This window comes from Misgurnus anguillicaudatus, chromosome 14, assembly GCF_027580225.2.
Source record: "Misgurnus anguillicaudatus chromosome 14, ASM2758022v2, whole genome shotgun sequence".
NCBI lineage: Eukaryota > Metazoa > Chordata > Actinopteri > Cypriniformes > Cobitidae > Misgurnus > Misgurnus anguillicaudatus.
The window spans coordinates 25546783-25561373 of record NC_073350.2 but is presented as its reverse complement, the minus strand read 5'-3'; the positions used below and the strand labels follow the sequence as shown (position 1 = coordinate 25561373).

The following is a 14591-nucleotide window of genomic DNA, read 5'->3' as shown; positions in this document are numbered from 1 at the left end:
AAAGTTTGTAAATAACTAAAAAGCACCTATTGTCCAATTCACATTTTAAAATTTCCTTTGGTGTGTAAGGGTGTATTAGTACATGTTAATAATATGCAAAAGGTACAAACCCCAAAGTAAACAATGAAGCCAGTTGTTGTCTCCAATTTAAATCTTTTTTCTTGGACTACAACAAACACACGGATTGCAGGCAACAGTTTACTTCCTGGCATTGGTGATGTAGACAAGACCGACATTATCATAATTCTTCTGCTTCGGACTCAGCCTGCAAGTTAAAGGACAAGTTCGGTATTTTACACTTAAAGGTGTTAGGAACCACAAAAGTCAAGGATCCCAATGCAGAGGGTTTTTAATGAATAAATCAGTGGGTATGTATAATCAAACAAACAAACTATGTCTTCATGTAATGGTGTGTGTGTGTATGTGTAAATGCAAAAGTCACAAAGTGGGAAACACTAAAGGACATCCACTTGAAAAACACTTGAATATCTTCACCGGACACAGAGAGAGCTTCCTGGCGGGACCATGAGAGAGAGAGAGACGGTCAGAATCTTCAGCAGTACGCGCGCTGGACAGCGCACGGCGGCAGTCAGGGAGTAGAGCAGAATTACGCGCTAGAGCGCACTGCGGCTGTCAGCGTCTTCAGCAGAATTACGCGCTCATGAGCGCACTGCGGCTGGACAACGTAAGATGTAGATATTGCTAGGAGTTTCCTCTGACCGGGAGTATCCGAAGACTCGACAGATGCCACACCAACCGGGAGAGACTGACAGCAGGGCGGGAAATCTAACGGGGCAAAGGCAGCAGAGAGCACGGTGGAAATAAACTTGAATAAACTTAGACACAACAAGAACTAGACTCGACAAGAACTAGACAGAGCTAGCGGGCAGGAACACACAAAGACGAACTTGCAAAGAACAAAGGAAACGAGGGGAATTTAAATCAAACCGGATGGGACAATAATGAGAATCAGGTGCGGGTCGCAGGTGAGAGAAGTCAGAGGTAATAAGATCACCAAGTGGAAGACGCGCACGTGTGGAGCTGTCAAAACAAAAACACAACACATAGTGAAACAAAGACAAAGCAGCCAATAAGACCGAAATCATAACAGGACTCCCCCCCCACGACCGCCACCGGGCGGTCCATGAGGAGGCTCACCCCGTCGCCGGCGGAGATCCTCTATCAGCCCAGGGTCCAGAATGTCCCGGGCCGGTACCCAACACCTCTCCTCCGGACCATATCCTTCCCAGTCTACGAGATATTGAAATCCCCTTCCCCGGCGACGCACATCCAGTAAAGACTTAACTGAATACACAGGGGCACCATCGATAAGCTGAGGGGTGGGAGGGGTGGGGGCAGAGGGACCAGGATTAAGGTGGGAAAAATACACAGGCTTCAGTTTAGACACATGAAAAACTGGGTGAACCCGACCGAGTGCTGGGGGCAATCTGAGCCTGACCGTCACGGGATTAATGACCTTAACAATGCTGTATGGCCCAAGGAATCGTGGAGCCAGCTTGCGAGAAGGCTCACGGAGAGGTAAATCCTTGGACGAAAGCCATACTTTCTGCCCACAGATAAAGCGGGGCGCGGTTATACGGTGACGATCGGCCGCGGCTTTGGTTCGTCTGGAAACCTGACGCAACGTAAATCTAGCCTTTCTCCAGGTGCGTTTGCAACGACGGACAAAAGCTAGTGCAGACGGAACCACCGCATCAGGTTCTTGTGACGGGAATAAAGGGGGCTGAAACCCCATGGACGCTTCAAATGGGGACATGTTAAGGGAAGAAACAGGGAGAGAATTATGGGCGTATTCAACCCAAGGTAACTGTTGGCACCAGGAGCTCGGATATTGCGATGTCAGACAGCGGAGAGCTCTACCTAAATCTTGGTTAGCCCGTTCACATTGCCCGTTGGTCTGAGGATGATACCCTGAAGACAAGCTAGCTGTGGAGCCTATTTGTCTACAAAATTCCTGCCAGAAACGAGAAATAAACTGAGGACCCCTATCTGAAACAACGTCTGTGGGCAGACCATGTAAGCGAAAGACGTGTTCGATCATTACCTGGGCAGTTTCCTTGGCAGTGGGTAATTTGGGCAAAGGGACAAAATGAACCGCCTTGGAGAAGCGGTCCACAATGGTCAAAACAACAGTGTTTCCCTTAGAACTAGGCAAATTGGTTACAAAATCGATGGCGATATGTGACCAAGGACGAGAGGGGATGGGTAACGGTTTAAGCAGACCAATAGGGGCTTGATGAGAGGCCTTATTGCGGGCACAAACCTGACAGGCTAACACAAACTGTCTGACATCAGGACCCATAGAGGGCCACCAGAAACGCTGACGTACGGTAGCCAATGTTCTCCGAACCCCCGGATGGCAAACAAACTTGGACTCGTGACCCCACCGGATGACCTCGGAGCGAAGCGCATTCGGCACCCACAATCGACCCGCTGGGCACCCCTCTGGCACTTCCCCCTCCCGGCCGGCCCGTCTCACCCGTTGTTCTATTCCCCAGCGCAGGGCACCCACCACCCGCCCCTCAGGGAGGATGGTTTCGTCCCTATCGGAACCGGGACTTTCGAACAAACGAGAGAGAGCGTCGGGCTTGGTATTCTTTGAACCGGGCCGGTACGAGAGGGTGAAGTTAAATCTGTCAAAGAGGAGTGCCCAACGAGCCTGACGAGAAGATAACCTCCTGGCTGAACGGATGTATTCGAGATTCTTATGATCCGTCCAGACCAGGAAGGGCTCCGAGGTCCCCTCCAACCAGTGACGCCACTCACCCAAAGCCAGTCTGACCGCCAGCAGCTCCCGATTACCTATGTCATAATTTCGCTCTGCTGGGTTTAACCGATGGGAGAAAAAGGCACAGGGATGCACCTTGCCATCCTTAGCAGACCGCTGAGACAAAACGGCGCCTACCCCGACATCCGAAGCATCCACCTCCACAATAAATTGAGCAGCTGGATCTGGAATAGAGAGAACAGGAGCAGAGATAAACCGGGACTTTAAATTATCAAAGGCCTCCTGAGCACTAGAATTCCAGACAAACCTCTCCTTAGTGGAAGTGAGAGCAGTAAGAGGCTGAGCAACCTGACCATAATTTCTGATAAATCGCCGGTAAAAATTGGCGAAGCCCAGAAATCTTAATAAATCCTTACGGGACTCGGGGACTGGCCATTCGGCAACCGCTTTGATCTTGGCTGGGTCGGGACGGATCTCACCGGGGGCAACAACAAAACCCAGGAACGAAACTGACTGACGATGGAATTCGCACTTCTCCGCCTTGACATACAGCTTATTCTCTAATAACCGGCGTAAGACTCGGCGGACATGCTGAGCGTGTTCCTGCATAGAGAGGGAAAAGATGAGAATATCATCTATGTACACAAAGACAAACTTGTTAATCATGTCTCTCAGCACATCATTCACCAGAGTTTGGAAGACTGAGGGAGCGTTACAAAGCCCGAAAGGCAGAACGCAGTACTCAAAGTGTCCAGTAGGGGTATTAAATGCTGTCTTCCACTCATCTCCCTCTCTTATACGCACCAGATGATAGGCATTGCGTAGATCTAGTTTAGTAAAGACCTGCGCTCCCTGCAAAAGCTCAAACGCAGTAGACATTAAAGGAAGGGGGTACCTATTCTTAACAGTAATGTCATTTAATCCCCTATAGTCAATACAAGGACGCAGGGAGCCGTCCTTCTTTTCAACAAAGAAAAACCCCGCCCCTGCGGGCGAGGTGGAGGGACGGATGAGACCGGCACGCAGAGCATCATTAATATACTGGTCCATAGCCTCTCTCTCAGGACCCGATAAAGAATAAAGTCTACCCTTAGGCGGAGAAGTGCCGGGGAGGAGTTCAATAGCGCAATCATATGGCCGGTGAGGAGGAAGGGAGGTGGCCCGGGCTTTACTAAACACCTGAGCGATATCCGCATACTCCGCCGGGACCCCGGTCAGATCGACCGCCGGAACCTGAGGAAGAGAAAGAACAGAACCAGAAACAGCAGAACCAAGACATGACACATGACAAGACTGAGACCAAGACAAAATAATACTATGCTGCCAATCAACGTGAGGATTGTGTTGCGCTAACCATCCATGCCCTAATATAATAGGAGATAGAGAAGCATGAAGGATATGCAACACAATCTCCTCACGATGATTACCAGACACAGAAAGACTCACAGGAGAAGTGCAATGTGTAATCCGCGCCATCTGCTGCCCCTTAAGGGACCAGACATCCAAAGGGGATTGGAGAGGGACAATCGGGATACCCCAGGCGCGAACCAGAGCTTCATCAATGAAGTTGCCCTCCGCACCAGAGTCGAGAAGGGCGGTGGACGGATGATCACGCCCGGCGAAGGACAACATGACGGGGAGTTGGGTACTGGAAACAGGAGAGAGTTTAGAGGAAGTGGCGCCCACCAGGACTCCCGTATTCACTGATGGGCAGCGGCCTTTGAACGGGCAAGCCTTTGCAAAATGTCCGGGCTTCCCGCAATACAAACACAGAGCCTTCTGCAAGCGTCTTTCTCTCTCTCTCTGTGACAGGCGCATGCGCCCCAGCTGCATGGGCTCAGGCACGGCAGAAGGTAAAGATGATGAGGAGGGAGAAGTGGTGGTCTCGTCCGAAAACGCTCGCTGGCGAATGGAGCGTCGCTGATTGTGAAGCAATCTCCGGGCTTCGATCCGGAGAGCGAGACCAATGATGGCATCAAGTGAGGGAGGCAGATCATGGACAGCGATCTCGTCCTGGAGAACATCTGACAACCCCTCGACAAACTGCGCTCGGAGAGCCGCTTCATTCCATTGGCAGGCGGCCGCTAGTGTCTTAAACTCAATGGCGTACTCGGTGACTGTGTGTCTTCCCTGAACCAGATGTGCCAACCGAGCCGCAGCGGCGTCCCCACGCGCTGAACGGTCGAAGAGCTTCTCCATCTCCTTACGAAACTCATGAAACGTCCGACAGCAAGGATCGCGGGCATCCCACACGGCCGTAGCCCACTCGCGTGCCTTGCCAATCAGAAGGGTGATCACAAACGCAACCCGGGTGATCTCAGAGAAATAGCGGCAGGGCTGGAGGGCAAAAACCAAAGAGCATTGTGTAAGAAAAGCCCGACAGGAGGTAGGATTACCATCATATGGAGGTGGGGCTGTAACATGAGGCTCCGACTGCGATGGCAGGCTGAGTTGGGTGGCATCGGCACTGAGCTGGTCCAAACGTGAGGAAAGATCCGACATGCGGGCAGATAAGTCCTCAACCTCCGCGGGATCCATACTGGCAAGTTCGTCCTGTTAGGAACCACAAAAGTCAAGGATCCCAATGCAGAGGGTTTTTAATGAATAAATCAGTGGGTATGTATAATCAAACAAACAAACTATGTCTTCATGTAATGGTGTGTGTGTGTATGTGTAAATGCAAAAGTCACAAAGTGGGAAACACTAAAGGACATCCACTTGAAAAACACTTGAATATCTTCACCGGACACAGAGAGAGCTTCCTGGCGGGACCATGAGAGAGAGAGAGACGGTCAGAATCTTCAGCAGTACGCGCGCTGGACAGCGCACGGCGGCAGTCAGGGAGTAGAGCAGAATTACGCGCTAGAGCGCACTGCGGCTGTCAGCGTCTTCAGCAGAATTACGCGCTCATGAGCGCACTGCGGCTGGACAACGTAAGATGTAGATATTGCTAGGAGTTTCCTCTGACCGGGAGTATCCGAAGACTCGACAGATGCCACACCAACCGGGAGAGACTGACAGCAGGGCGGGAAATCTAACGGGGCAAAGGCAGCAGAGAGCACGGTGGAAATAAACTTGAATAAACTTAGACACAACAAGAACTAGACTCGACAAGAACTAGACAGAGCTAGCGGGCAGGAACACACAAAGACAAACTTGCAAAGAACAAAGGAAACGAGGGGAATTTAAATCAAACCGGATGGGACAATAATGAGAATCAGGTGCGGGTCGCAGGTGAGAGAAGTCAGAGGTAATAAGATCACCAAGTGGAAGACGCGCACGTGTGGAGCTGTCAAAACAAAAACACAACACATAGTGAAACAAAGACAAAGCAGCCAATAAGACCGAAATCATAACAAAAGGCCTGTTTTCAGATTGTTTGTGATGAAATAAAACGTTTTTGACTAAAATTTTGACATATGTGGCTGGCCCGAGAATTTTCGGGTGTTTGTTGTTTACCTCCCACCTCTACAATGGCTGTATAGGTGCACTGGAACAATCCTTCCTAAAATGCATTAAACTTTCGTTTACAAAGACGTGAAACTCACCGAGTGGTCAGGGGTGTTCACTGATATGCTCACACAAAAATCGCTAGCAACCGAATCTTTCAAACCTGGTAAGGAGCGTCACGTTTCCGTCTGACGTCAGAGGTAATCAGGCCAATCACAGTGTACAGATTAGCTGGCCAATCAGCGACACAGCGCTTTTCAAATCCACGCGTTTCAGGAAGAAAATGAAATCTGGAGCTACAAAACTGTACGGTATGTGGAAAATAATGTTTTTTTAACCATAAACCACGCAAACACATTGTATTATCAAATACACAAAATAAAGTTTTTTAGCAATGAAAAAGATGCTCTTTTAACGTTTTTGACAATTTGGCTTAAATTAAGACAAAACATCTTTATAAGGATAGATTTATAAGGAACATCTTCAAATTGCTCTTGAGAAATCTTATGTTTATTGTCCCCCCCTACTGTTAAATGAGATTTAAGCACCTCGCGTGGGCCCTTAAAATTGTCCTTTCTCCCCCTTAGTGATGCCCCCACTGTTTTGTGCAGTTTTACTGAAAATTATAATTCTGTCATCAATTACTTACCTTCAGACGATTCCTTTTTTTTGTGAACTACCCCTTTAAGGCCCTAATGTTGGGTTCACACCAGATGCATTTGAGGCGTCAAATTCGCATCTACTGCGCGTAGTTGGACACTTGAACATTTTCAGTGTAGTCGCTTCATCCGTGCGTGAAAGCCACACGTGAAAATCTAGTCATCGAGACATTCAAACGGAAATTCGTGTCATGGGAGGGGCTTCTGCGACTTCGCTCACTTCCTGTAATCACGTCACTAGTAGAGCAAGCTCCTGATTGGTTAACGTGTCGCCGGCTATCGTAGCTTCTCTATGCGTTTTAAAAGCGATGGGTGAGAAGTGGACTGAGCAATTGCTTGCAATTCGCAACCTCACAACTAGATGCCGCTAAAATTTACACACTGCACCTTTAACATTGAAATCACTCGCGCTTGTCGCCTCTTCCGCGGCTGGTGTGAATGCAGCATTAGGCTTGATAGAGAGTACCATTCTGCACACAAAATATACACAAATATAAAAAAGTGAGCCGATTTTTAAACCTTCCCTTTACGTTACACGTTTAGGGTGTAGAAAACATTATTTTAAACAAATTGTAGCCAGATGTCTCTTTAATTGATAATGTAATGTGCAAATGTGTAAACAAATAATAAAACAAAACACGTAAGACAATTTTGTGCTCTTTGTAAACAAATTGTGAGAAGAATAACATCTTACCATTTTAATAAAAGATGGGAAATTATTCATTTATTTGAACTGACAATAAGTAATAATGTGTGACTTTTCCCATGCTCAATAAATGAGACAATTCAGTACTGTATAACCCACAATATTTCTTTTAACAAACATGAAACCCATTTCTTCAGCCTGATAAAAATAAAGAGGTCTATGTGCAAGAAATACTGAAAAGAATATAAGCGTACAGCTGTATATACAAATACTTGAAAACAAGATAAATACAAGGCATGCCCATCATCACAAGGTTTACATAGAGGGCCCTGCTGCAGACAAGAGGATGTTTGTGCATTTTAGTTCATGGATATGTGGTAGATATAATGTTCTGTGTGGGCTAAATACATATAAATAATTTTTTATTGTCAACATAATTTACAACATGGTATCTAACTAATTATTATAAAATACACCTTTACAACAGATATTAACATAAATATGCACAACAGAATATAGCACCATGTTATCTAAATGTGACAATACCTTTACTGTGTTCCTTGAAACGTTTAGCAAAGTGATACGTGATGAAAGTTCATATAGTACAACATTAAATTATATAGTGCAGAATGCGAACAAGCCATTCACCTATTAGGAAGAACATTAAATAAATCATAATGTTAATTTTGGTCAATTCGAAGATTGTATATTTGAGGCAACATGTTCAAGTAATTGTAAACAGCAGTCACAGTGTTTTATCTGGCTGCAGCTGTGGTGTTACTTGTGCTTTTTTCCCGTTTGGTGGGAGCTGTGCTCTTCAAAAGAGCAGAAGCTTTGGTTCGGTTCTTCACGGGTGCATTGTTGGATTGTTGAAGGTTGCGGTCCCTCACAGGACCACTGCAAGAAGTAGTCCTAGACTTCAGTGGGGTCTCCACAGTGGCTCGGAGAATAAACGGCTGCGTGCGGGACTCGTTGACTGCAGTCCGCAGATGTGGTCTCTGGGGAGAGGGGCTTGCTATACGGCTAGACGGGAAAGTGCAGTTTGCGGTGCTTAAGCTGCGACGGGATGTTGCAGGAATGCAGGAGAGAGGCATGCGATTACCTCCGCTTGGCACGGTGGAACGGGACAAGGAGGATTTAGATCTTGTGTGAATTGGTGGAGCACTTGATTGTGACTGAACTTTTAGGCTGAAATTGATAAAAAAAAAATTATCACTTTATGTTACATTGTATAAAACATTCCTGTGCGACCACATTCAAAAAACAAGTATTTTATTATAATGTGAAAATGTTTTTTTCTGAAATTGTTTTTGATGGGCAGAGAAGTTCTGAATTGATAATGTAGTATATAGTGTTGACTCATTCTCATTTGGTTATCATGTCATTTTGTTATCATGTGTCTATTTGGAGTCTACATACTACAAAGGGTGCATTTTGAGGTATGATGCATACTACAAAGGATGCAAAATTATAAAGGATGTTTCCTTTGTAATATGCATCATACGTCAAAATCATTCAATTTTGATGGATGCATGATACAAAGGATGCAAAATTGAATGATTTTGCCATATGATGCATACTACAAAGGGTGCATACTACAGAGGGTGCATCCTTCGTAAGGTGCTAATTAAATGATTTTGAGTATGATGCATCCTTTGTAGGGTATTCATTCCTTTATAGGGTGCAAAATTTAATGATTTTGACGAATGATGCATACTACAAAGGGTGCATCCTTTGTAGGTGCATACAACAAAGGGTGCATCCTTCGTAGCGTGCATACTACAAAGGGTGCATCCTTCATAGGGTGCAAAATTCAATGATTTTGATGAATGATGCATACTACAAGGTGTGCATCTGTGGTATGGTGCATCCTTCGTAGGGTATGGATCATACGTCAAAATCATTCAATTTTGCACCTTATGAAAGATGCACCCTTTGTAGTATGCATCATACATCAAAATCATTCAATTTTGCACCTTATGAAAGATGTACCCTTTGTAGTATACTATGCATCATATTTATAAAATAAAATTTATGGATTTTTCCATATGATGCATACTACAAAGGGTGCGTACTACAAAGGGTGCATCCTTCGTAGGGTGCAAATTAAATGTTTTTGATGCATGATGTATCATTCACAGGGTATTCATTCCTTCATAGGGTGCAAAATTTAATGATTTTGACGTATGATGCATACTACAAAGGGTGCATCCTTCGTAGGGTGCATACTACAAAGGGTGCATCGTTCGTAGGGTGCAAAATTAAATGATTTTGAGGTATTTTGGACCCTATGAAAGATGCACCCTTTGTAGTATGCATCATACGTCAAAATCATTCAATTTTGCAGGATGCATCCTACAAAATATGCAAAATTGATGGGTTTTTTCTTATGATTTATACTACGAAGGGTGCATCCTTCTTGGGTGCATGCTACAAAGGATAACAATACTTACAAAATGTATTTATGGGACATTCCACTGAAACTGTGCCATTTCTGTCCCAGGACATTGTATGTATAAAATGCAAGAAAACTCTCAAATATATTTTTTTATTAAGCAAAGTGCCCTGCATGTTAATCTAACACCAAATTTAAACTATATTGTTTAAAACATTAATAAAAACTACATAGTTATCTGTCCCTGCTTTCTATCTCTATATTTTACCTTCAAATATAAAGCATAAAATTCTTCAGATATCTTAATTGTTTGCATTTTTGTGTGGCTCCATATCCCATGTTTGCTTTAAATATTTTTAATATTAAAAAGTCTTAATGTTTTAGATAAAACTGACATTTTACTTATTCAGTAATATTTCAAAGTTCAAGAGAAAGATGTGAAGATCAAAAGTTACCTTCTCGATTTCTTTTCTGTATATTTTATAATATTGATTCTATGACTGTGAATGTCAATCTTAGAGGCTGTTTACACCTGGTATTAAGACGCATTTTGGACGACCTAAAGACAGGTGTAAAACGTTTTGAGCTTGACCACTTTGGACCACATTCAGAGGTAGTCGAAAACTAGTGATTGACCGATACAGATTTTTATAACCGATACCACAAAATATTTCAATGCTTGTGTAGCGGGTAAACGATAAACTGCAGATATGTCTATATAAATAGATAAATAGACCTTAGCATGGATTTCACACACAGGGTAATATACATTAACCTAGTATTAAAATTAGACCTACCCATTTCTTCGCTTTTGTTCTAACATTAAAGAGTCAGCACCTGACAGGACAACAAGACCAGGTGTTGCAACTGCTAGTTTGGTTGAAGGCCTCCGTATTGGAGTGACTGGTCTGGGGATCCGGCTGTGCCATCCAGTCCCAGACTTTTCCTCTGCTTCTTTCTTCACTTTGTTAAGGGTATCTACAGATTCATGAGTATCCTCCTCTGAGCCTGTTACAGAAAGGGTCTCTGATGCTCTCTTGGGCTCATCTCCAGAAGATAATGAAGAAGATGTCCTGGAATTCAGTCTCTTCCAGTGTCTTTGTTTTTCCACAACCTGGCGTGCCAAGTCCTGCTGCATGGCTCTTCTTCGCATTCGCTCTCTGGTGGACAGGGATTGGTCGGATCTTGTGTCCTCTTCCGAGGCCAGGATTGGAATCCGGCTCTTGCTCCCTGGCCGTGGAGGTTTCGAAAGCTTTTCGCTGCATGCACCATTCTCAGGTGCTGGCTTCTCCTCATGACATTCTTCTGGTGGTTGTTTTTCATGGTTTCCAGCAATTGATGAATCTTGTTGTATGGGTTCTTTTGAGTCTGAGGAGACTATAAGATTGTCATTTCTGTCAGAACTTTCATTTTGCAAATATTCATTCAAAACATTAAGTACCTGAGGTTCTTCTGTAACTGTCTGAGATGTTATTTTAGAATGGATACATTTTGTCTGTGATCTGCCTTCAACCTTCTCAACAACCACCACAACTTCAGGATCACCTTCCCTAACCTGCGCACCACTGGAAGACATAACATTCAGATGGGTTGTCTCAGCAATGTGTATAAAAGTGCGCTCCACTTTAGAGAAAGAGGGTGATGCAATGGAGTCCAAAGCCACGGCAGATGTTGAGATGGTTATGATTGGTTTAGAAGTCAGCTCAACTGAATCTGTAGACCCCTGCACTTGCTTTATATCCTCCTGGACATGAACCTCTGGAAGAGCATCAAAGCCCGTCAGACCCTGCTCCAATTCAGTCCCATTCATAGCATTTGGAGACTTCTTTACGTCGCCTGGAGAAAACAAAACAAGGGTCTTAGAAACATCTTCTTGGTCAGGATCTACTTCAGCCACTGAAGCCGGTTCCTTTTCCTCCTTGTGTGGATCATCAGCCACTAAGGTGGATGGAGCACCATCTTGACTACGTTCGGTACTCTTTTCGCTTGCCCCGCTGCTGGACTCGCTTTTAGTGACATCATCATCCCGCGGTCCCTCGTCCTGTATTTCAGGTGGTTCTGTGAAGGCCCGACGCTGCTGCAGGCTTCCCGTAAGCATGACGGTGAGGAAGTCTGCTCGCTTAGCTTGCAGTTTAGGAAGGATGTGGAACATCTCCTTCTCAGATGATGGAGACTTTGTCCTGTAGTCAGTAGGTGACAATAAAGGCTCACTTGGAGAAGAAGCCTATAAGAAAACATAGAGATGCAAGTTAAGATTGTAGCATTGTAATATTTAGAAGTATAACAATGTCAGTTCTGGTTATGAAAAGCTAAGGTTTTGTGATGACTCCCCAATTTATAAAAAACTGAAGCAAAAACTGATTTAACAACATTTTAAACTCTGTGTATGTTTTGATCCTCATTCTGAATCTGATCTCTTACAAAATTCCTTTACAAAAATGCAATTATTTTAGCTTTTTCCTCAATTTTTTTAGTTTTTTTAAGAAACCTACCTATATTCAAAGGGTTATAAAAAGAGAACAAATGAAAATAGAATGAAACTTTTTCCCATTTTGTTTGTTTGAAAGCAAGGGCCTGTTCTTTCATTTGATATATTTGTATGTTTATACAATCACCTAAAGAATTATTAGGAACACCTGTTCAATTTCTTATTAATGCAATTATCTTATCAACCAATCACATGGCTTTTGCTTCAATGCATTTAGGGGTGTGGTCCTGGTCAAGACAATCTCCTGAACTCCAAATTGAATGTCAGAATGGGAAAGAAAGGTGATTTAAGCAATTTTGAGTAGTGTGAGTATTTCACAATCTGCTCAATTACTGGGATTTTCATGCACAACCATTTCTAGGATTTACTAAGAACGGTGTGAAAAGGGAAAAACATCCAGTGTGTGGCAGTCCTGTGGGCGAAAATGCCTTCTTGATGCTAGAGGTCAGAGGAGAATGGGCCGACTGATTCAAGCTGATAGAAGAGCAACTTTGACTGAAATAGCCACTCGTTACAGCCGAGGTATGCAGCAAAGCATTTGTGAAGCCACAACACGCACAACCTTGAACAGCAGAAGTACCCATACGTATTTTTATATGTAAAAGCTACTTAATAAAAAATGTAAATGTAGTAGGAATAGTTTTAACATTCGTAATAATGTAATTTGGTATTTAATTAAAAAACATAATCCCAGTCTGTAAAAACCTGGGTACTGTATATTGTAATTTTTTTATTTACTTCGTAAAATCATCCTGTAAAAATATAACCTTGATATCTTGAATACCTACATGTCAAAGATTAAAATCAATGTAAAATTTCTACTTGGATGCTCCTAATCTCATGGCATTATATGACTTTACCCTGAATTTTAGACAGGGTCACATTTTATTAATTTATCAAATAACTCCAAAGAAACGACACAACCACTCAACTTATTATTTTTCTTAAACAGTTTAATTTTGTTTAAATTGTACACAAGCTTTTCAAGATTGTCTAGATAACATACATAAAAAAGGCACAAAAATGTGTTTAAGAATTTTCCCTTTTACAGCAGCCAGTCATATTTTGCTTTTCGTATATTTTTTCAAGTGTATCCCAACATAAAGGTTTTCTATACAATACATACAGCCTAAAACCAACCAGATTACATGCGTTTACATACATATACAGGATTAATTCGATATCTCTTTTTATGGATATATATGTACATTTATTTCATAAAAAAGTTTAAAATACATGCTTAGTAATATTACAAGCCTCCTGTACAGTTATAGTGCGATAGAAAAGGTAATATGCTTATTGTACATCCGTCTAACAGATCATAGCCATTTACATAACACAGCAGATAAAACAAAACCTTCTGCAACCTATTTTTACATTTCACTAATTTACATCACTTTTAAATTGATTGATATATAGTTGTAACTCATTACAAACATAGTGAATACTTGAAGTCAGAAATGGGGGCTTGTATCCACTCCTATAAAAGATCTCATCTGATGGTCATGTGTACATTGTTGCTTTTCAGCTGTTTGTAAGTATCATGTATAGAGTTCATTGTTTATCGTGAAGCGTCTCACAGCACCGAGCTACATTTATCAATACCTTCAGGCAGGCAGGATTATGTACCTCGCTCCCCCAATCTACAGTATATTATACAGATTGACCCTGCAGTCGGCAATATATCATACAACATGCACATATCTACTGTACGTTACAGCATTTGTCTTCACATAAAAGGTGTTATTGTACCAAAAGTACAAGCATTAAACCTTCCCGTGAAAACTCAAAGCATCACATGCAGATGATGGTGAGTAACTAAAAGTCTTGTAAACAGTACATATTAACAAAACAAAAAGAATGTCTTGAAAAACATAGTGTAACAAATATTTCGCAATTGCTGCATTGATCAACAATCATTTACATACAATTAATGGAAACTAAAAAGGCACATAAACCATACAGAATGTATACATTGTCATTTGATTAAATACATAACATTTGTCATGCAAACAGTTTTGAAAAGGTTCTCATTTTTTGTCTTTCCAGTACTACTTCTTTGTCAACAGACCTCGAGAGTCTCAACGATTACATAAACTTTTCCTGTTGTGTCATTTCTGTAAAATTACTCCCAAAACATTGATGTAAAGCAGGCAAAAAGCAGATGTGCAAAACAAGTGCAAGAGTTAGCAGCCTGTTTGTGT

General features: G+C 42.9%; 1 protein-coding gene across 7 annotated transcripts in view; it reads right to left on the bottom strand.

The window, feature by feature from the left end:
- Positions 1-7428: 7428 nt before the first annotated feature.
- ttbk1a (tau tubulin kinase 1a) overlaps positions 7429-14591 on the bottom strand; it is a 42823-nt gene continuing 35660 nt past the window's right edge. For all 7 annotated transcript variants that reach the window (XM_055183536.2, XM_055183534.2, XM_055183538.2 and 4 more), the window contains 2 exons: positions 10697-12123; positions 7429-8692 (listed from right to left, as the gene is read on the bottom strand). In XM_055183536.2, coding sequence (XP_055039511.2) covers positions 8260-8692; positions 10697-12123 — 1860 coding nt within the window. In that variant the 3' untranslated portion in view covers positions 7429-8259. The remainder of the gene's footprint in view (positions 8693-10696; positions 12124-14591) is intronic.